The 22,824-nt window shown below is 37.7% G+C and overlaps 1 protein-coding gene across 1 annotated transcript; it reads right to left on the reverse strand.

The window, feature by feature from the left end:
• Positions 1 to 221: 221 nt before the first annotated feature.
• On the reverse strand, positions 222 to 12,174 carry LOC145297658 (uncharacterized). The gene is made up of 4 exons (XM_080143826.1): positions 11,895 to 12,174; positions 10,316 to 10,459; positions 3,632 to 3,904; positions 222 to 2,399 (listed from the first exon to the last, which is right to left on the reverse strand). Exons 2-4 carry the CDS (start codon positions 10,425 to 10,427, stop codon positions 1,699 to 1,701), a joined length of 1,086 nt encoding a protein of 361 aa, XP_079999952.1. The 5' UTR covers positions 10,428 to 10,459; positions 11,895 to 12,174; the 3' UTR covers positions 222 to 1,698.
• Between the last annotated feature and the right edge of the window lie 10,650 nt (positions 12,175 to 22,824).

The raw sequence follows: 22,824 nt of genomic DNA on the forward strand, positions 1-22,824 counted from the left end.
GGTTCAGAAAAAAGTGAAATACCGGTTGTCATGCGGTGTTATAAACTGAGTGCTAGTTTCAGACTCAGTAGACTTTTTAAGTCTATTTTACAGGTCGAGGTCCCAGATTTCTCCTTTAAATAATAAAAAAAGCAGGGGTGAAGAGGTTCTCGAATTCAAGACACCAGTAATGAGAAAAAAGCAGCAAATAGCCAAATGAAAAATAACACAAAATGACTAACTTAAAAGTTTAAATACAATATTTATTAACATAAATACAAGAGTGAAATATAGTTCAAAAATAAAAGTTTAAAATCTGACGTGTGAAAAGGAATTTAAAATGCATATTTAACTGATGAGTAAAAGGTCATATATAAATACACCATATCAGTTTATGAGAGAAAGTGGAGGTTTTACTTATAGTATATCTGTGGGCAGTTCAGAAGATAATCCACATTGTAGAGTCAAATAGTTTGCAATGTATGAAGTATGAACTCAAAAAGTATATATAACATGTAAGCAAAGAACGTTTAAATACATATCAGATTATGTGCAAAATACACATTCTGGAGTCAAATATTTTGAATTGTAAAAATTTGAAATACTTTTTATACAATAACAAAGCTGCATAAAATGTTTTCTTTGTTCTCATAAAAATGTCTAATTCATTTTCAAACATATATGAAATTGAATTTTTATTTTAAATTCTATTAAAACTTGTTTCTTTTTGTATGAATAGAATATTCAAAGTTCATTTTTGTGTCAAAAAGATCTTTGTATGCACTGATATTCAAATATCTTTCTTATTTAGAATTAGCTTTTAATTTGTTTATTTAAATTGTTGGTCGACAAAATTTAGAATTGCAGTATTTGATTGTATTCTTTTTAAAAACATCATACTCAACAATATTTTCTACACAAAACATAGGTTGATATTGTAATTTAATAAATTACAACCAACATTGTTTGACTTTACATATTTTTATTTTAATAACGTTTGTAAAGAAAATTATTTTCATGTTTTTAACAATTAAAATAAATGAATTTTGTCTTTTACAATCTATGAAACATTTATAACGTTTATTCACACAAGAAGAATGCTAAAAATTTATTTGGAATTCTTGCTTTTATTTAAATTCATATTAAATAAAAGTCTATTTCAGTATGAATTGTATTCTTGTTTTTTTTAGAATGCAATTTTAAAAGTTCTCTAATACTGTTCCATAAAGTTGTATGGCTAGTGCATCAAAAACAGAAATCCATTATTGATTGAAGTATCTGCAATAATATAAAAGTGAGCAAATGCACAAAATCCAGTTGTTCCTTTCGATTAGTCACTTGATTACAATCACACAAATTGTCCATTGTACCTTCCTCCAGCTGTGACTGGCATAACCACCAATACAATAGGCAGGTACAAATACAAGAAACGTGTGTTGAGTGTTGAATCTTAATAATCCCGCAATATTACAGATAGGGCCTTCAAAAAGTAAGGCCTGTATGATCAAATGCGACATCATACAGTTTGGGATGTGAGAAAAAGTCAAACTGTTAGTAATGAATACTGTCTCTATTCATTGTCTTCTCACAAGGGCTGACTGTGACATAGGGTCTGTTTAATGCCAGGAATATTCAGCTTACTAAAAAGCATTACTCTGGATGAGATAAAACTAAATATTAAAAATTTCTCCTACTTGAACTAAAATTTAAAATATACTCTCATTCTTGCCGTATCATATTAGTTTTGAGGTCATTCATCAGGTCATTGCATTGGCAATTATTATCAGTCAAACCAGGAAGCCTAGAGCCACACTCAATGATGTGTGAATGCAATCGAGGGACTGAATAGAAGATACGACTGCATTTGGTGCATTTGTACTTTCTGTAGACTTTGTATTCTTTTATATTTTTGCAAATACTTATGTCAAGAATGGACCGCCCAAGAATACCAACTTGATTGGGAATAGGGTAGTGCAGGTCTGCAATGTTGCTACCCTGTTCTACCTCTAGGAAATTGCACTCTATATTTGGGTGCTCTTGTTGCTGGTGGCACAAACACAAATCTAAATTAAGAAAGTGTTTGTGACAAACAGAACAAACATAATCTATATTGTTACTGTAGTGAGGATATAAATTTTCCTTGTCCTCAGTGTTAAAATTTGAAATAGATTTTTTAAAATCTTTTTGCTTTTGATGAGGGAGAAGGCCATTTTTCGATAAATTGGCAGTAATCTCTCCTGTGTCATCTTCCCATATAATAAACGAATTAATTGGAGGTTTTGGGGATTCTTCAGTTTTTTTAATAGCAAGTGCCGTTTTGAATGGAGGAGACAATTCTTCATGGTGATTAGCAGTCCTGTTTTTGTTCGACTTTCCTTTCATGGGTCCATCGTGCATATAAATAATAGGCTTAAATGGATCTGAAAAATAGCAAAATTTAAAGTCACCACTCACAAATATTTTAGGTGTTCAAATTATTTTTAAAAATGTAAATCATTTCATTCTGAATAGTTTATATATATTTTAATTCACATTAATCAAAGGATTTTAAACAAATAGCTACCATTAAATGTGCAAGTAAAAATACCAAGAATAAATGAGCTTATGTTGATATGATTTTTATTCAGGTAAATTCTACAAACAGGAGAATAATGAAGATTAAATTTTAGTAAATTTTATACACAAAGGTTTAAATGCTAGAAGAGTTACCTGGCAGGACATGAAATGTCAATGGAACTGTTTAGCAAACAAAATTTTTTAATGAAAAATACAACTTATTCTTAGTTAAACCAAACATAACAACAAGAAGTACAAAAAACGTTTTGGCATGATTAGTATTCAATGATTGACATCTAAGGCTGCTTACATCATTTCATTAAGGCAACATTTCAATTTGTTGTTAGAAATAAAATATTTTACCTACTATTAAGATATACAAGTAATTTTAATAAATAAATACTTAACTATGCATTAAAAACTAATATAATATAGTAATGAAAAATCATCTTTTATTTTATTTTTTCTATGACTAAGGTATTAATGAAAATTTCTCTATTCTAGCAATATATGTGTACGTGTGTGTGTGTGTGTGTGTGTGTGTGTGTGTGTGTTTTAATATTTTATATAGGTTTTTGATGCTATAACCAAATTTCCAACTTCAATCGCTGTGTGGCAAGGTAAGAAATAAATCCTAGTTATATCATGAAGTGGACAATTTTCTCATTTTAATGAGCCCATCCGAAAAGGGGCTATTAACAATTATTTCATAACAAATATGTGTGCATAACATTTTACAACAGACATTATCCTCTAATCCCAAACAAAATAAAGAGCATCTGTATGCCAAAGAACATCTATGTAAATAAGCTCTTTCACTTGGCTAGTGTTGAAAGTCCGATAACTCTTGTATCTCTATTACCTCCCTTCCCCTCTACATATCCCATAATCCCTTTTTTGTTCTTTACCTTAATAAAGAATTCCTCTCATCAGTCAACACGTGTGTCTATTTTCCTCCTTTGAATTCCTGTTCATTTTTATCTCTATTCCACTAAAATGCACCACTCAACAGTCAGCTACTCTGCTAAGAAAGACGTAAAAATAAGATGTACAAATATAATTTAGCTAAAGAGACAAGTGGGATGAGAGAACTTACCAGAGTGGATGGCCTGATGTCTGTTGAAATTCTTTTTAGAAGTAAACTTCATCTTGCATGTGGACCAAACCAATTGTATCTTTACAAGTACAATTGGATTAAATGAGGGTGAAGTTGGACTTTCAAGAACATTTTCTTTTTTTCTTCTCTTGAATTTCATCCTCATCATTTTCATTCCATCTTCATCCTCATGAGTATCATGTGTCAACGATTCAGTTTTGGTACATATTTCTGAATAACTTCGTTTCTTGCCAATGTTTTCACATTGATTTTCTGCAGAAAAGAAAATATAAATTCAAAATATTAAATATCAAAATATTTTTCAGCTTGTTTTTTTTATGATAAAATGGATATATAATTTTTTGTGGAATAATGAACAAAATCTTTCACTAATCAACATTTTTATTAAAACAGTTTTCATTTTTTTTTTAAATAAAATTGAATTTTTATCTTGTAGAATAATGAAATTTCCACAAATCAAGAACACTCTCAATAAATTAAACAAATGTGCGCAGTTGTTATTGTTAAGTATTGGGTTCACAAGACGATTCTTGCAGAATTTTTAATTTTGATTTCAAATGATGTATTTTCAAATAAGATTTCGTTATAATACCGTTACTTTATATATCATTTAAATTAGCATTTTTTGCTCTATCAAATCATTTAAATTACAATCATTTTAAAACAATTGTTTTCATTTCAGAATGTTGAATACAAACAAGATGGAAAAAAAGAAAATTCACACAATTTTCTTATTTCAATTCAAGTAAGGCAGAAAAGCTGCTGAAACAGCTTGCAATATCAACAAAGCATTTGGCTCAGGAAGCAATACTGAATGCACAGCACAGTGGTGGTTTACCATCGGATGTTGACAACAATCAATTAAGAGCCTAAGTCGAAGCCAATCCATTTTAAAACTGTTTAAGAACTTGTTTCTGAATTAGACGTAACATATATGACAATTTCCAACCACTTGAGAGAGATTAGAAAGACAAAAAGACTTGATAAATCGATAACACACGAATTGAACAGCAACCAAAAGAAATACCGTTATGAAGTGTCATCTTCCCTTCTTTTATGCAACAAGAAGGACCTTTTTCTCGACCAGGTTATGACTTGCAATGAAAAGTGGGTTCTTTACGATGCTCAGCTCAATGATTAGATGCCGACAAAGCTACACAACATTTCCCAAACTTAGAGTCGCACTAAAAGGTCATGGTGAGTGTTTGGTAGTCTGTGACCAGTCTCATCCATTATAGTTTTTAGAATGCAGACGACACCATTACGCAGAGAAACACTGTCAAAAAATGAATGAAATGCATCAGAAAAGCATTAGTTAATAGAAAAGGCCCAATTTTCCTCACGACAATGCCCGACCAAATGTTGCTAAACCAACACTACGAGTTGAATGAATTGGACAAAAAACTCTGCCTCAGCAGTGATAATCTCCAAACATCATATTCAACGTTTCTACACAAAACATAGGTTGATATTGCAATTTAATAAATTACAATTAACATCGTTTGACTTTACATATTTTTATTTTAATAACGTTTGTAAAGAAAATTATTTTCATGTTTTTCACAATTAAAATAAATGAATTTTATCTTTAAAATCCATGAACCTACCGACTACCACTTTTTCAAGCATCTCAACAATTTTCTGCATGAGAAATGCTTTAAAAACCTAAGCGATATCAAAACACCAGAATGCAAGATGTTTATGTTACTGGCATAAATACACTTGTTATGTGTTTGCAAAAGTTTGTTGATTTTGATGGTATGTATTATGATCAATAAATCTTTGTTCGAGCCAAGATATGGTCATCTGTATGGCGGTTACCATAATGTAATTCTTGTTGGGTAGGTCACCATTTTGGCGGGTCCCCCTTTTGGGGAGTTGTCGAAATTAATAAGACGGGAGTAGAAACCAACCTGGGAATAATAATAAAGAAACAAAATAACTTCCAAACGAAACGCTTTTATATTCATTTCAGCGTACAAGTGGTATCGGGTTATAGAAAGTTTGTGATTTTCATTTTCGTGCCCTGACTCTGGAACCACTTGCGTCTCCGTCTGATTGGTTACAACCTCTGGTCACATTTTTGAGGAAAGGAGGAAGGAAGGAAGGAAGGAAGGGGAAAAGGGAAGAGTAGAGAGAGAGACATGTAATGGAGAAATAGTAGTCTTGGCTTCACTAAACGAGTCCCCCTCCAGTAATGGAGTTAGTTAATATCCTTTGAATTACTACTATGTCTACTTCTGTTTAAAAATAAAAATATTCATTTTTCTTTTTCCATGTCACTTTTCTTCCCAATCAAGATTTATACATGCCACCAGCAATTTTACTTTATCGGTATAATCTGTTCTGACATCCTTATCATTAGTAGTACCTATCTGTGCTTTCTCGGTCACTCTAGTTCTATTACTGCTAGTTGGCTCTGTAAACAGTTTTAACCTATCGATTGATACGTGTGCATGAGTACCGTTATTCATATCGATCTGGAAGTGTTTATCTGATTGAGTCAAAACTTTATAAGGACCCGAGTACGGTGCTTCTAATGGTTTCCTAACTCGATCAACCCTTAACCATACTTTCTTACAGGAAAGTAAGGTTTTCGCTATAAAAGATTTTGCATTTCCATGGATAAATCCTTTTTCATTGTTGAGTACGTTGATTTGGGACATCCATTCACACAAATTATGTACATACTTGTTGTTAACTGGAGTTTCTTTTTCTACTCTGCTTGTGTATCAGCTGATGAGGAATCAATATTGGTGCTCCAGTAACAGTGGTAAAAGGTGAAAAACCTGATTCATTAGGGGTGCTGCGTAGACCTAGTAGGATCACTGGTATCTCTTCCATCCAGGACTCTTTTCGCGCTATTATCGCTGCCTTAAGGGTACGATGTGCTCTTTCAATCATCCCATTACTTTGAGGATGATATGAAGTTGTTCTCAATCGGTAAAAACCTACTAACTTGGCCAACTCTTGAAACAATTCGCTCTACAATTGGCTACCTGTCAGTTACAACATGCAATGGAACTCCAAATCGAGATACCCAGGCATTGATAAATGCCTCTGCTACCGACTGCGCAGTTATTTCAATCATTGGCTGTACTTCGATCCAGCGAGTTGCACGATCGATACAGGTCACCAAATATTTCTATGGACTGAGGTAAGGATCTGACTCATTGCACGTTAGGGGTAATGGGCCAACAATATCAATATGTACCGTTTGGAAACGTGCGGATGGTAAATAAACTCCTGGACTGCAGACTTTGTGTGTCTGTGAACTTTTCACTGTTGACATACAACACATTCTACACAGAATTGCTTAACTGTCTTATCTAAGTTAGGCCAGAAGTATCTAGACTTAATCAGTTTAATAGATACTCCAGTCCCAGGGTGCGCTAAAGGTCCGTGTAAACTGTCAAAGACAGCCCTACGAAGCTCTTTTGGGACAAACGGCCTGGGGTACTTGGTTGAAGTATCACACAGGACAGAGCGAATCTCACGTGACACGCAGTATTCTTTTAAATTAGCATATGACTTTATTTCGTCATCTCCTTTTTGTGCCTGGGCTATTTCAGCCAAATCACATGCATCTATTTGCACCGCTAAAGCAGTTCTAGACATACAGTCTGCAACTACGTTCTCGTCTCCTTTAATATACACCATGTCAGCGATATATTCAGCAAGTACTGACAAGTGTCGTTGTCATCGATCCGACTTTGCGGGTGTCTGACTATAAAAGGCTCCACATACTTGCTTATGGTCAGTGAATAATGTCACGTGACGAGTCTCTATGAGGTGACGGATATGTATTACTGAAAAATAAGCCGCCAGTAGCTCTCTGTCAAACGTAGAATACTTGGCCTGGGCTTGCGAAAATTTCTTGTAAAAGAAACCTATAGGTACTGGTTTCTTATCTATTAGCTAGTGTAATGCAGCACTAGCTGCGTATTGACTACTATCCGTAACCAGGTGGTACTCTGTGGCTGAAGACTGCGGATGAGCTAATGCCGTAATTTCTGACAATTTGCTTATTATTGTTCTGAAAGCATGAGTTTCTTTTTCGTTTAGCTCAAACGTTGCTTTAGGGTCATTCGTTCGGATAGTGGTAGCACTATGGTTGCGTAATTAGGGACTAACTTGCGATAAAAACCTGTCATTCCCAAAAATCTATGCAAGCTTTTCGAATCTTTGGGTACTGGAAAGGTTTCTAATTCTTTAATTTTGTTTTTGAAGTAGGCAACAAGCCTTCTTTGCTTACATGAAAACCTAAGAAGTACAACTCTGGCACTCCGAATACACACTTAGCTAAGGAAATCTTTAAATTATTATCACCAAGAATCCTGAATACCTTATCTAAGTCTTCCTTGTGCTGTTGTTAACTTTCACTAAAAACTAATATGCCGTCTAAATATACAAATACACAATTTAATTTTAGAAACACCTTGTCCATAAAATGCTGAAATGTGGCTGCAGCATTCTTTAAACCAAATGGCATGTAATTAAATTCAAATAATCCAAAAGGTGTCACGACTGCCATCTTAGGGACGTCTTCAGGGTTTACTTTAATCTGGTGATATACTGCAGTCAAATCGATCTTGGAAAAATATTGTCTACCAGCAAGTTGTGTGCAGAATGAATTTATGTTCGGTATCGGGTAGCGGTCTGTCTTGGTAACACTATTCAGCGCGTGGAAGTCACCGCAAGCTCGATATGAACCATCTGATTTCTTCACTAAGTGCAAGGGTGTTGCCCACTCGCTACTGGAAGGCTGGATAACTCCAGTATTTAGTAAGTTCTTAAATTCCGCCTGTGCTACATCTAATTTAGGACCGGAAAGTTGCCTGGCTTTAGCAAAGACTGGTACATGGCTGCCTGTATCAATCCTGTGATACACTCCGCCATATTCTTTGTCTGTATCGCTATGAGGTGATATTATGCTACTATAGTTATTTATTATTTCGTTAACATATTCTGCTAGGTCTATTTTATTAATCAATACAGTATTGGTTTCAGTTACTGTGTTGACTTTAATTTCGCGCTCTGTTACATTATCACGGATGGATCTATTCTTGCAATCCACTACTATATTAAACTTGTTTAAAAAGTCAAATCCTAACAAAGGGTTAGAGACATCCACAATCAAGGAACTCCATTGAAAAGATCTTGTTAAACGTGGAATCTTGACTTCTAAGCTAGTTTGACCATAGCATTGTATGCTTTCGCCATTAGCAGTCGAGATATGAACAGGAGTTGGTTCCAAAGTAATTCCATTTACTACAGAACGTGGTAAAATGGAAATACTGGCTCTTGTATCTACAATAAAATTTACTTTAGACGCTCCTATTTTTGCAGTAATTTCTAGTAACAGCGGCACTACTGGAGCAAACGCAATCCGCCTTTTTAGTTTTCCGAATCGCTAGGGGCGGGAGATGGTGGTGGTGGTGGGGGGGGGCTAGGTATAATAGAAAGGAGAGAAAAGCGTTCACTCACCAGAGATTGAATTAACCGAGAGATTTGTGTTTCAAACTTATTGATAAAATTTTTTTTATTTATATATATATATATATATATATATATATATATATATATATATATATATATATATATATTATATATATATATCTTTTTTTTTCTTCTTTTTTTTAAGAAATATATATATGTAGTTCTGGTTAATGTCTTTGACAAAACCTGCGTTATTGTCTGGGCTAATTTCTACACATGCTAATTTCCTCACGTGTTTAAGATGGCGACAATTATTTTTGTATGCGTGTTTGAAAGTTTTCTTTTCATGTTTTTTTTTTTGTGTGTGTGTGTGTGTGTGTGCGCGTGTTTTTTTTTTGTGTATCCAGGCAAAAATGTTTTAATTTTGTAGAACTGCGTCTTACAATTAATTTTTTTTTTTTTGTTGTATCTATATATATTTCACAAGGTATCCGCCTTAGGACTTTTCAGGCTAGGTCTTATTTAAATCACGTAAATTACTCGGTACGAATCACATAATTTTTATTTTTTAATAGGGTGAGTTGTGTCATAAAACAGTAAAAATATATTTATCGGCACTTCTTTAGGCGGATTTATATATATTTACTTGTTTTTTATTTCTGTTTTTTGTGTTTGTCCTCGGACTTTGCTGTTACGTCGTCATCGTTTGTCCGTGTTCATATGGATGTCGGACGTTCACCAAATTATGGCGTTTACCATAATGTAATTCTTGTTGGGTAGGTCACCATTTCGGCGGGTCCCCCTTTTGGGGAGTCGTCAAAATTAACTCTGGAACCACTCGCGTCTCCATCTTTTTGCTTCCAACATTTTTTGTATCCATCTTTTTGTCTTTCTCACCAGAACTGTTCTCCGTCCTAATTGGTTACAACCTCTGGTCACATTTTTGAGGAAAGGAGGAAGGAAGGAAGGTGGGGGAAAGGGAAGAGTAGAGAGAAAGAGACATGTAATGGAGAAATAGTAGTCTTGACTTCACTACATCTGAAATTACAAGTTAAAAACCGCAAGAACTTTCTTGTCAACCTGATAATTTATGATGGGTTTTTAAAAGAATAATTAATTAAAAAGATAGAAAAAAAAATTGAATGCTAATCTGAAAATGACCATGGTTAATGTCGATAATTTTTATCAAAATGTCTTTTCATTGTTGAAATTCTTTCTTCTTACCTAAACCATCATCAACATGTGACTTTCTTTGCAAAATACCATGGAGGGTTTTGGTTTCCATAACTTTCACACTTGCAACATCCATCAGATTCCGTGATGGAGCACTTTCCATGGCAACTACAAATTCACAACTTGCTGTGCAATCTGAAAGAAAGAAAGTTTTAAATTTCAACTTTTCACTTCAAGTTTTAAATGGAAAAATATTTTAAACTTTCTGAATCAAAACTGATAACATCAAAGATGATAACATTTTAAAACTATATTTAAACAGAATAAATATTAAACTGCTAATTATTTGATAAGCAACATTCACTTTCAGACCTTTACTTTGCATAAAATTGTTCTAAGTCTTTATACAAGTAGGTTTTCACAGGAACATACTAAAGCATACAGCATTTCTTTTGGACAATCTCTTTTGAACCATTTTTAGGGTTTGAATTTTCTTTTCTTTTTTTTAAATTTACAATTTGAAATTTATTTTTTCTAATTTTTGACTGATTAAATTGTATTTTCAAGAAAATTTCGTCAGCAATATTTTTTTTATTGTCTTTATTTTTAAATTTTTTACCTATGTTTTTTTAAACAATTATTTTCTTTTTCCTCATTTCTCTTTAATTTTTGCCCATATTACAAAATATTTTCCCGATAGTTTCTAATTCGTTAATTCCAAATTTTCTTTTAATAAAAACAACAAAAAATTAATTCACTTAAAAAGTTATAAAAACAATAAAAGTTAATTCATTTAAAAGTTACTTAAATTAATAAATAAATAAAAGTTTTCCCTTGTTTACGTTTTTTTTTTAAACAATATTTTAAGAAAATTTCAAGGATAGCTTATAAATTTGGACTTTCATTTAAATTCGTTATTTTGGTATTATTATACAAACACCGTGACAGCGAATTAGTAAAATCTTTTACGTAGTATTCTGTTACGCTTCGGTGTGCTGAACACGAATCTGAAAACTGGGTTAGGGTTAGGGTTAGGGTTAGGGTACATTTTTTTCTACTAATTCGCTGTCACGGTATTTGTATAAATTTACCGTTATTTTTTTTAAATATAAAATAAATTTTAAAAATTAAAAAAAAAAATGAAATTAAATAAACTTGGGGGTATCTTTTGTGTGTGTTTTATTTAACACAAAAGATGACAAATATTTAAGGGCGTGTAGAACTGACGATATTTGGAAAAATATTAAAAATTGAAATCTTTGCATGACTCGACAATTTTTGTTTTTTATAATTACGTCATAAACCACATTTTTTCTGATCTCCATTTTTTTTTTTTTTTTAAAAAACTTTCGGAAACAAACGAAAAGGAACGATTCTGACCAAAATTTAAATGTGATATTCGTTTTCAGCAATCCCGAAAACCTATTCAAAGTCATTTTAAAGTCTCTTGGGGAGTCGGGGTTTTTTTTTCTGATTTTTTTACTGATTAAATTGTATTTTCAGGAAAATTTTGCCGGCAATATTTTTTTTAATTTTATTTATTTACGATTCAGTTAAACAAACGATAAAGAAATTTGGCGAATAATATAAGTTTAGAAAAAAACATTTAAAACCATAAAAAATGTTTTACCTTTTGTTTTTTAGACAATTGTTTTCTTTCTCCTTGTGTTTTTGATAAACTGCACAAGCGCCAAAATGTCTTGCAATCAAGACTGTTCAAAAAATTTTTTTTCTTCTTTACAATAAAATTTCGGGTATAACTTTTAAAATTAAAGAAAAATATGAAATTAAATGGACTTGGGGGTATCTTTTTTTGTGAAAAATAAAAGATATTTTAGGATGTGATGAAATCTGAAAGGATGAAAAATATTTAATGGCGTGTAGCAATTACGATATCTGGAAAAATATTAAAAGTTGAAATCTTCGTATGACTCGACAATTTTTTTTTTTTTAATTACGTCATAAAGCACATTTTTTCCGATCTTCATTTTTTTTTTTTTTTTACTTAAAAAAAACAAACTTACGGGAACAACCGAAAAGCAACGACTATTTAGATTTAGATTGGAATGTGTTTGGTATATCAGTTTCGTCCGCACTTTTCTAAAATATTTAATAGAATTCCTCAAAGATGCCTTTTCTGACTTTCACTTTCACTCTTGAAAGACATCATCAGTCGCTGCGGTAGTCGGAAGATTCGTCCATGAAAAATTTATCCATTTTTGCTTGGTGAGAAAAGTAGGCCATTATTGAATAAATATCAATTGAAAACACATTTTATGGCTGTTCTTGAAGGAAATATAGTTTTTGAAAGAGACTACACCCCCATAATATTTTTTAAATATTTTTACTTATTTACTGTTGTTTGAAAATAAAGTAAAATCGATGTTTCTAAGTGATCATTTTCTACGTAGCTGATAAGCTTTTAGTTTTAAAGCGTTTTCAATAAAAAAAAAAAAAAAAGAGGCCAATCCCCGTAATATATTTTTAAAATATTTTTACTTATTTATTGTTGTTTTAAAAAAAGATAAAATCGATTTTTCTAAGTAGTCGTTTTTTATTTAGTTGGATAAGTTTTAGTGTTTTAACTTATTTTAAAGCGTTTATCAGTTCTAAAAACAAGTAGTGTCAAGTGTTACGTGAGGACAAAATAAATGTCACAGCAGAAACAGTAATTTCAGTTCTATTTTCGTATCGAAATCGATCTGTTGCCTTGCTACGGTGGATCGAAAGGTGTTTAGTTATGAAATAAAGACAAGAAAAGAAGTCTCATTCTAAGATTTGAAAGCAACTTTATTAGTAATCTTCGTTGGTAGAAATATAGGAGAGAAACGGGTTGTATAGAATAAAGGTTAGTTGTTGGAAGTGTTCCTGTGTGGAAACATGGATTAAAAATTAGACAGGCTTGAAAAGTGTTCAGTAGATACATGTTGAAGTTGGTAGTAAAAGCGTGTATCTATCTATGGACGGGGACAAAAGATTAGAGTCCTGTGGTAAAAAAAAGAATATATGTGTGTACCGCATGTGGAAGTCTATGTTTGAAGATAGCCATGTTGGCTTATTTGTATTCATGCTAGTCGAGGCCAAAAGGGTCCATGTGAGGTTGCGCTCCAACAGAGAGGTGTGGTGTCAGCAATAGTCAGGAAAAAAGAGAGAGTCTGTTGCTGGCTAAACGCCTTACACACTTGGCCACGTAACTGTGTGTTGGCTTCGGATTTTTCAAGCCAGGAAGAAAGTGGATTCAAAATCTGCAGCCACAAGAATTCGCTCCTGCTTGTGATTGTTGCAATCTTCATCTGCTATAGTTGTGAAGGAATCAATTAGTCATACAACTAATAAAGTAGACACAATGTTGGTTGGTTGTTTTTGTTTTACGGCATATCAACCTTTTCAGGTTATTTAATGCTGAATCCAAAGATTCAGAAGAAAAATTTTTTTAATAGAATATATTTGTTGTTTCCAAGTCGGTTTCTATTCCTCACATTAAAAATCGGCCTTGTGCCTAATTTGCTTGGTGGGGAAGCACATAAATACCAACCCTCAGATATAAAACCATTGCTCTTGTAGCAATCAGTGGGGGAAACCCTTCATACCAAATGTCACTATCCAGCTCCCCTACCCCTGGGGAGCTGGTCCCCATTTCCTCAATCTCTCCACATTAAAAAACGGCCTTGTGCCTAATTTGCTCAGTGGGGAAGCAAATAAATACAAACTCGCCCAGTGAGTGCAAACTCGCCAGCCCGGGCCCTATGGGGCCTGGGCAACAAAGTTCAAGCAAACACCATATGTGGGGTTTCCCTCACATATAAGATCATTGCTCTTGTAGCAATCAGTTATTGGTCAATGTAAGGGAAACCCTTCACACCAATTGTCACTATTGCTGCGGGGGTTGCCATACCCGGTGGCATCCCATTGACCATGTCTGTGTCCACGTCCACGCCTGTGTCTGCGTCCGTGTTGGGGGGGGGTAACCCGGTGGTACCCCATCTTCCGTGTCATCTGTGCCCACGTCCATGTTGTCCGTATTGAGGGGTACCACACCCGGTGGTATCCCAGCGTCCATATCGCCCGTCTCGGGGAGTGCCACACCCGCTGTTAATTCAACGCCATTCCCTGAAATCCTGTCTGCACCATCCTCACCACCCTGGCAGATAGTCAACGACACCATGGTTGTCGTAGATCAGCAACAGCAGAAGAAGGAGCTCTAGGGATGGATGGCCCTCACACCGACTGACAATCAATGGCAAATAGCCCAAACCATAGCAATGCCCAGGAAAAACACGCGGAAGGAACATACTCAATCTCTCTGCAACAGTCCCACCAAGTATGCAGACGTTATGCATAAAGTTCGAGCCATGGATCATCTTGTCATAGTTGATGTGTGCTCCACAGGAGGGTAGTGGAAGAGTGGCCAGCCTTACCCTCAGACTCACCGATCCCAAATGCAGAAAGGTCCAGGCAAAGCAGCCTGCCCAAAGAAGAGGCGCTAACAACAAAACCCAACGCACCAGGAACCTGTGGCCTCCATGAGAAAAAGTCACTCCAATTTTATAAGAACCTTCTAGCAAATAAATATGCTGATTATGTTCAAGGAGGTGTGATCAAGCTCTTGCCAGGGACCATGGAAAGCATTAATGGGAGACACATGGAGCAAAGTGGTGGCCAAGAAACCCAAGAAATCAGAAGTGGCCCCGCAAAACACTTCAAAGACAGGAGCACACTCTGCCAGAAGAAAGATGATGGCCAGCTCGTCTGAGTCTGAGGGAGAAAGTGAGCCATCTAAGGCAAAGCCACTGAGAAAAAGTTGAAAGAGAAGGAAGGCAAGATCGAGAAGAGAGGAAGTTCCACCCACCCCTCCCCTACTCAACACCCCTACTGAGGGACCAGTCGAGGTCCCTGTCACTACAGAAAAGGCTTCCACCCCAGCCCAAAGAGTAGCAAAAACCAGAAAATTCCCATTTTGGCTGTGGACAATAGCCAGGTTATCGGGGACCTCAGTGGATGCCAGCAGAAATATTTAAAGAGCTTAGAGCAATTAAAGGAGATGGATGGAAAACAGGTTGCAAACCCACGCAAGTTCCCCGATGCACCTGGCTTAATTACCTTTGTAAGGACTAATAGTGGAGGGAGGGCTAAAGCTCTGTGGCGAATGGTAGAGGCAGGGAAGAAAGCCTTCCAAGACATCAAGCTCATTGATGGGGAGCACCCATCATTAGCAAACATAGCAGCAAAATGTGAAGAGAGGGTCCCACTTTATGTCAACCCCTCTTTTTTTAGAGCTTTGGAAATAACCTTTTCCCTGGACGTTGGGGGTCTATCGCGAGACGGACGGTTTACGTTCGACCTGTTCTCGGGCAGTCTCGGCCAGGCCTTCGACATTCTTACTCCTGAGGACTTTAGACCTGTGATTGATGAATATTACTAGTTAGGGACACGCAATGAACTTGAACCTAGCTAGTTTGAATACGAGGGGCATGAGATCCCGAAGCAAGGCTGCTCACATGCTGAGGGATCTTTTAGCCCTTGAGGTAGATATAGCTGCTCTGCAGGAGACCCACTTTGTTGGGCACAGGGATTGCAATGGTGAACGACTTTGACATTTATTCAGCATATGGCAACCCCAATAGCCGTGGGGTTTGTGTATTAGTGAGTCGCACCCCAGTTACCACGATTACTGTAGTCCACGCGGACGCTCATGGAAGGCTGGTCGTGGTCGATGTTGCCGTTAAAAGTGGTAAGTTCTGGATTTTGGCTGTTTACGCGCCCAATATCGCTGCAGAAAGGGTTTCCTTTTTTCAGCAGGTGGGGGTGTTTCTGCCGGTGGGTCCTGAGTGGGTAGTTTTAATGGGGGACTGGAATGCCATCCTAGACCCCAAGTTAGATAGGTCGGTGGGCTTAGTGAGTCGGAGAGGTGTGATGGCTTCGTGCGATCTTGTTGACAGTTTCCGTCTGGATCACCCGGGGAGGGAGATGTGGATGTGGCAACCTAATACGACCTCCCATCCAAGTACTTACTTGGATAGGATGTTAGTTAGAAGAGGCGACATAGATTTCTTATCTTCTCCCACATTTCACTGGCTAGGTCATTCGGACCATAAACGAGTAATGGCCCGTTTGAGAGCAGGTAATAGACCTAGGTTGGCTGGGTACTGGAAATTGAACGCCTCCTTGTTGGAGACAGTCGACTTCCGGGAACAGCTGACAGCACTAATTCAGCAGGAGTTAGTGGGAGCGGTTACTGGGAGTAGCTGTAGGGTTAAACTTAAGGCCACTATTAGGCGTTTTTGCATCCAATATAGCCAAAGCCTCGCTTTAACTAGGGCATGGACGAAAACGCACTTAGATCATAGGCTCACTCGGGCGGTATCTGGTGGGGATCCCCTAGAGATAACGTTAGTTAAGGGGGACTTCAATCGCTTGGCTAGCGAACATTATGAAGGTCAAGTAGTTAGAGCTAGGTTAAAAAGAGTCTCTAACAAAGCCTGCTTGAAGAACTGCACTGGTATCAGTTGTGGAGCAAGCTTTCCCACAGCTCATATCCGCCCCTGCCGCAGAAGACCGGCAGGGGAATCGCAGTTGCTCTCCGAATGCTGAGCCACCCTTAAGGCATTGCCGGGGACCAGTGACCTTGCACGGCCTAGGAAGAAGCTATATAGGGATTTAGTGGTGGGGACCGCAAAGGATCCACTGATTGAGTAGCTGCACTTGTCGAGGGAGGAGGTTCTCTCTCAGTGGAATTGGGCGCCAGCCAGAAGCTACTTAAATAATAGCAAATTTTCATTGACGTGGAGGCTTGTCCGGAATGCACAGTCACTTTTTGGCGTGCTTGCCAGGGACTGAAGCAGGGATGAATATGTTCCCTTTTGCCCCCGCTGTGAGGAGGATGAAGATGAAACAAGGGATCACACCTTTTTTCTTTGCAACGGAGTTAAGAGATTCTGGGAGTATGGCAGAGAGGTAATGGCTCGCATCGACCCCGAGTGGTTGGTGCCATTTGATTTAGCATACTTTGTCGACAACATGGATCCGCCATTTACTGGGGAGAAATGGTTGGTGTTTCTCGCGATCCTAGCAGTAGCTAGATTAGTGACGTGGGTTACACGTCTTGACATTATCTATGGGGTTGGATCTGTTTCGGATCGAGATCTGGTCGCTTTCTTTAAGCATCAGCTTAAAGTAAAGATCAGATGTGATTGGAAAAGATTACATAGTTTAGACTTTGATAGGAGATGGGTGCTAGACTAGGGCAAGTATGAAAGTAGATCCTGTCCCAGACTTTATTTTTCATTGGTACTAGGAGTGTTTCCAAAGATGCCCAGTCCACCTTTTATTTTGTCCCCGGTCTGTTGCTCCTATACGTACATTTATCATGGAAGATGCCATCCATTCCCTATTTTACCCATCTCCCTCTATTTTGTTTTTGAAATGTCGGCCCTAAGTCCCCCACTCCCCACTAGAGAACGACCTGCTTGCTTTCGACCTTTTGGATTGGAAGACAGTGGGAACTCCATATTTAGAATTAGGTTGGTAGGCATTTTGTTTAGTTGTTTTCTTTTTCTTTCTTTTTGGGATGTATTTTAGGTTGCCCCCCTCCCCATCATCTCATCCCTCATTTATTTAAAAAAAAAAAATAACTTTATTTTGTGTATATATAATATTTTTGCTTTGTTACATGTAAATATTTGATTTTTTCCAGATTTTTGTAAAAAAAAGCCGACTCATACGCTGGGGAGATTTTAAGTTTATAAACTCCATGGTAAGAATGAGGTATTATGGTGATAGTGTCTTAGTGTAGGAAACCAAATAAAGTCTTTAAAGACCTAGCTTTAGTTAGAAATGACCCTCGACCCCCATTTCCCCCTACCGACCTTGGTGCCAAAGTGACTTGGACCCCAAATGAGGCTCTGGCAGTAGATAATGCCAGGGCCGGGGCCAAGCACTAAATAAATGGCAAGTGCACCTCGCCTGCCCAGGCCCCATAGGGTCTGGGCAACGAAGTTCAAGCATAGACCATATGTGGGGGAAAACCATTGCTCTTGTAGCAATCAGTTATTGGTCAATGTAGGGGAAACCCTTCATACCAATTGTCACTATCCAGCTCCCCTACTCCCCGGGGAACTGGTCCCCATTTCCCCAATATCTCCACATTAAAAAACGGCCTTGTGCCTAATTTGCTCAGTGAGGAAGCAAATAAATACAAATTCAGCCGGGGAGTAGGAGGAGGCTCCCGAAGCGACGACTGACGCTACCAGTCATGTCAACTGAATCCACCAGCACCGAAGGATTCTAGCAGCAGCAATGACAGCAGCCGTCTCAGCAGCAGTTCAAACTGCCCTTATCAGGGTTAAACAACCAGCCCTTATCAGGGCTAATAAGTTTTTCTGTTAATGCGATTCTCTACTGCTTGCCTCCGAGACCCACCAGCAGCGAACTTCACTCCCAGTCTCCAGCACTTCCAGCTCACTCCAGCGACTCCAGCTCACTCCTGCAACCTTCCAACCCTTGGTGCCTCCAGCTCACTTCTGCAGCCTTCCGGCAACCTCGCCTGCACCTCACTCCTATGGCCTGCAACCTCGCTCATCCGGCCTGCAACCTCGTTCTTTTGGCTTGCAACCTCTCTTGCACCTAGCACCTCTGGTCTGCTATCTTGCTTGCACCTTGTTTCTCCGGTCTGCAACCTCGCTCACACCTGGCTCCCTACCAACCGTCTGTTCCTTAATATTGATCCTCCATTCTCAGTGTCGACCGTTCCTTAACACTGATCCTTCGCTCTCAGTGTCGTCTGTTCCTTAACACTGACCCCCGACTTCTCAGTGTCCACCGTCCGTTTCCGGATTGCCTTGACGTCTAGCCAATCATTCCAGACCAAGCGAGCAACCCTGAACCATCCTATGTCTTGAGTACTTGTTCGAGACTTCCAGACATTAGCCTTCAGTGACGTGCAACCTTCCAGACGACCAGCATCCAGATCATACGATTTTTTGCTTCCTTTGCAAATAAAAGGCGAACCCTCGTCTTTTTTGCCTTTTTGCTGTTTACTTTTTGCCTGTGTCTACCTTGTTGGTTGTTGAGTCGATTGTCTCCGGACGACCGGCTCTGCAACAGGACCCTTCATTTCTCATTACTTTGTTGCATTTTCATTTTTGTTTTAAACGTTGTGTCTATTTGTTCTTTGTTTCTTTTTTTTTCATTGTGGTAACCCTGATACTTTCTTTATTCTTGGAAGAATAAAATTGGTTACGAGCCCCAAAAAGATGTATGTTACATTGTAGGGTGGTGTTCATATATAAATGTCATGTTACTAAATGTCTATGGGGGGGGGGTTCTCTAGTATTTGAACCATTTGTTACTCTTACAGTCTATTTACGTTCCTGATATGTCCTAAGGTGGCCTATTATTCGGACAATCAAAGATAAAGTATTCCGTGAAAAGAATAAATAAATATACACTGTGGTTTGAATACTGAAAGAGAAGTTTATTTACATATTTACATAAAGACAAATACGGCGTGTTTTTAGGGATTATTATTTGGTGCTTTTAAGGCACTCCCTAATAAAATAATTTAACACAATTTTCCGAACAAATAAACTCGAAGGAGGAAAAGAAGGAAGGAAGGTTCGGGACTTCACTGCTTACTAGGTAGTTACAAATAGTAAGAAGAAGAATACAATAGAAATGTAAATTTATTTGAGTATTTTTTGAAAAATTTTTTTTTTGGTGAAGGAGAGAAGAAAAAAAAAATGTTCTTTTTTTTGGAAAGGAGAGAAAAAATGTTCTTTCTCAACAGAAATACACAGTTTAGCATAGTCTCTTCGGCCAATGTACCCGTGTAGTGGTCACATAATTGTTCTCACGTGGAACATTTACCTCAGGTGTATGATGATGCTGTGTGTATGTTGGAGGAATGTGTGGCTCAGGTGTTAATGCGTCCAGAAAGGTTCTTTTTACCCTATCTACCGATACTGTCTCTTTTTTACCACTAATGTATAAGATCAACGTTTTGTCAGTGTGCGAAAGCACGCGATAAGGGCCAGTGTAAGGTAGAGTTAGGGGGGCTTTTACTGCGTCCTTTCTAAGGAACACATGAGTCCATGTCGATATGTCTTTCGGAACCAAAGATTCAATGGTCTGTTTCCTAGGGTGCATCAGCGGTAACTTACTGAGATAAGCTCGTAGTCTGTTGACATACAGAGCTGTGTCAGTTGTTATATCCTCTATCGGGGTCAGCATCTGACCTGGCAACGATAGAGGTGCTCCATAGACCAGTTCGGCTGCCGAATATCCCAGGTCCTCATTGATTGATGCCCGACAGCCAAGAAGGACGACCGGTATGCATTGCTCCATTGTGGAAAGTTTGTCGTGCTCGTCTTTCCACAATTTAGTTTCCCTGGTTATTAAAGGTACAGGGCATTTTGCAGTTCCGCGCCTCAGCGCCATAGCGACTATGATAAAAACTTAGTCCCGACGTGCTTGAACGGTCTCGGTGGTGCGGGGAAGGTGAGCGGCTTTTCTAGCGGCGTCTGGGCAAGTGTGACCTGCCCATATTGAATTTGCCAACCTCTCTAGTGAGGCGTTCGATAGCCGTTAGAATGGCCATCGATGTAGCTTCCTGCCTTAAACTTGCAGGGCCCTCATGTACCTCAGCAGACTGTTGCGGGATCGCCGCGGTGGTAGGCCCCCTCACAATATCCATAACCTTGTCCGCCGATGCTGCTACTACATCGACGCTAGTATGGCCTTTACCTGTGCCGGCAGCCTTGAGAAAAAGAGCTGCTTAATTAAAGCACTATCAGGAGCGACATCGTCTGCATGTTCCCTCATTCTACGGAGTAGTTCCGTCGGCCTGCGGTCGCCTAAATATTCGTCATGGACCAGCATTTGAAAACGCTTTTCCGCCGACACTGATGTCCGGAGTAGCACCTCCCGCTTTATGCTGTCGTATGTGAAGTTTAGCGGGGTGTCCGTTATTAAATCTTTGACCACAGGAGTCAATGACGCGGGGAAGGCACTGAATAATATGTGCAGCTTCGTTTGCTCCAAAACGTTGTTCACTGCAAAATATGACTCGAGTTGAGCAAACCAAACTCGCACGTCACCGGCGAAGGCAGGCAATGTTGTTATTGTCGCTACTGAGAGTAAATAAAAAATAAAAAAAAATAACCTATCCGAAGTATGGAAAGGACACCGAATATTGACCACGTGGAGAAAGGAGAAATATAGAGAAAATTTTTAGACAGAGACAATACAAAAAAAAACTTAACAGGCTAACGGGAGAGGAGAAAAAGGAAAAAAAAAATTACAATGAAATAAAGCTAAAAAAACTATACTCTATAAGGAAGAGCCGTGGAGAAAAAAATGTGGACAATATGCGTGTGTGAGTGTGTTTTTTTTTGTTTTTTGTGTAAATGTGTGTAAACCTGAAGATAAATGAACTCTTTGAGTAGTTACATTTTGGCCGAAGGATGCTAAATGTCAAAAAAACTTTGTGAAAGTTCTTTTTCTTCTTCGTCGTTTCCGAAAAAAAAAAACAAAAAATAACCTTTTAGTTTCTTTTGTTTTCTCTTCCCTTTTTTCTTTTTTTTTTTTGGTCCGCGTGCAGACTTTTTTTTTTTAAAAACACCACGCGGTCTACAAAGGGTGGCGCTGACTCCTTAATTTATAAAATATATACGTATACATATATATATTTTTTTTTTTAAATGGACAAGCCGAGCAGGAAATAACGTCTTTTTTATGTTAATTTTAAGTTTTAAATGTGCTCTTACAAGTCCGTTGACAGTTGCTGTGATTTTTTTTTTATGTCCTTCAGAGGCGTGATGTGGTCGGCTTTGCTGAAGTCTTAGACACCATGTGCTGAGGTTTAAAATGCCCGCCTTTCCTTGTTCAAACGCAAAATAAGTTAGCTATGTTATCGCGTCGGGTCACCATTTTAGGGATTTATTATTTGGTGCTTTTAAGGCACTCCCTAATAAAATAATTTAACACAATTTTCCGAACAAACAACAAACCACTTCTTAAACTTACCAAGGAAAAGGTTTATTTAAAAAGGCATTAAACTCGAAGGAGGAAAAGAAGGAAGGAAGGTTCGGGACTTCACTGCTTACTAGGTAGTTACAGCCGGTGGCTGTCGTCGAATACCTAGTAGGAGCAGAGGAGTGAAAAGTCTAGTCCCTTCGAAAGCTGGTGGAGTAAGAGAGAGTTTTTTTTCTCTGGACCGGAAGCTGTCAGGTCCTTGGGGGTTAAAAATATTCATACGCTACTCCTCTGATTGGCCAGTGTATGGCCACATCACTCAATCAGGGAGGAATATGCGCAAGAAGAAAGAGGTCTATTTGCGTCTGCTACATGTTAACATTGAGGGGGAAATCTCTGTTTTTCAAGGTCTGGCGAAATCTGGTGACTCAGTTCCTTATGTAGAATGTTCCAAGTTGATTACCTATCTCCACATAACACCTCCCCCCAAGCCAATTTCTCCTTAGAGAATTTTGCTTAATACTGTTTGTTTTTAGGTCTGGAGCTCAGCTGGTTAACTTTTCTTTTCACCCTTGTACTTTTTCTCCTCA

This window comes from Euprymna scolopes, chromosome 18 (genome assembly GCF_053919585.1).
Source record: "Euprymna scolopes isolate OS-2025 chromosome 18, ASM5391958v1, whole genome shotgun sequence".
In the NCBI taxonomy this organism is placed as follows: domain Eukaryota; kingdom Metazoa; phylum Mollusca; class Cephalopoda; order Sepiida; family Sepiolidae; genus Euprymna; species Euprymna scolopes.

Coding starts and splice junctions, on each gene's coding strand:
- LOC145297658 (XM_080143826.1), bottom strand. CDS start 10,427: ATGGAAAGTGCTCCATCACGGAATCTGATGGATGTTGCAAGTGTGAAA. Junction 3,905..10,315: donor ACATGTTGATGATGGTTTAG/GTAAGAAGAAAG, acceptor TCTTTTCTGCAG/AAAATCAATGTGAAAACATT. Junction 2,400..3,631: donor ACATCAGGCCATCCACTCTG/GTAAGTTCTCTC, acceptor GCTATTTTTCAG/ATCCATTTAAGCCTATTATT.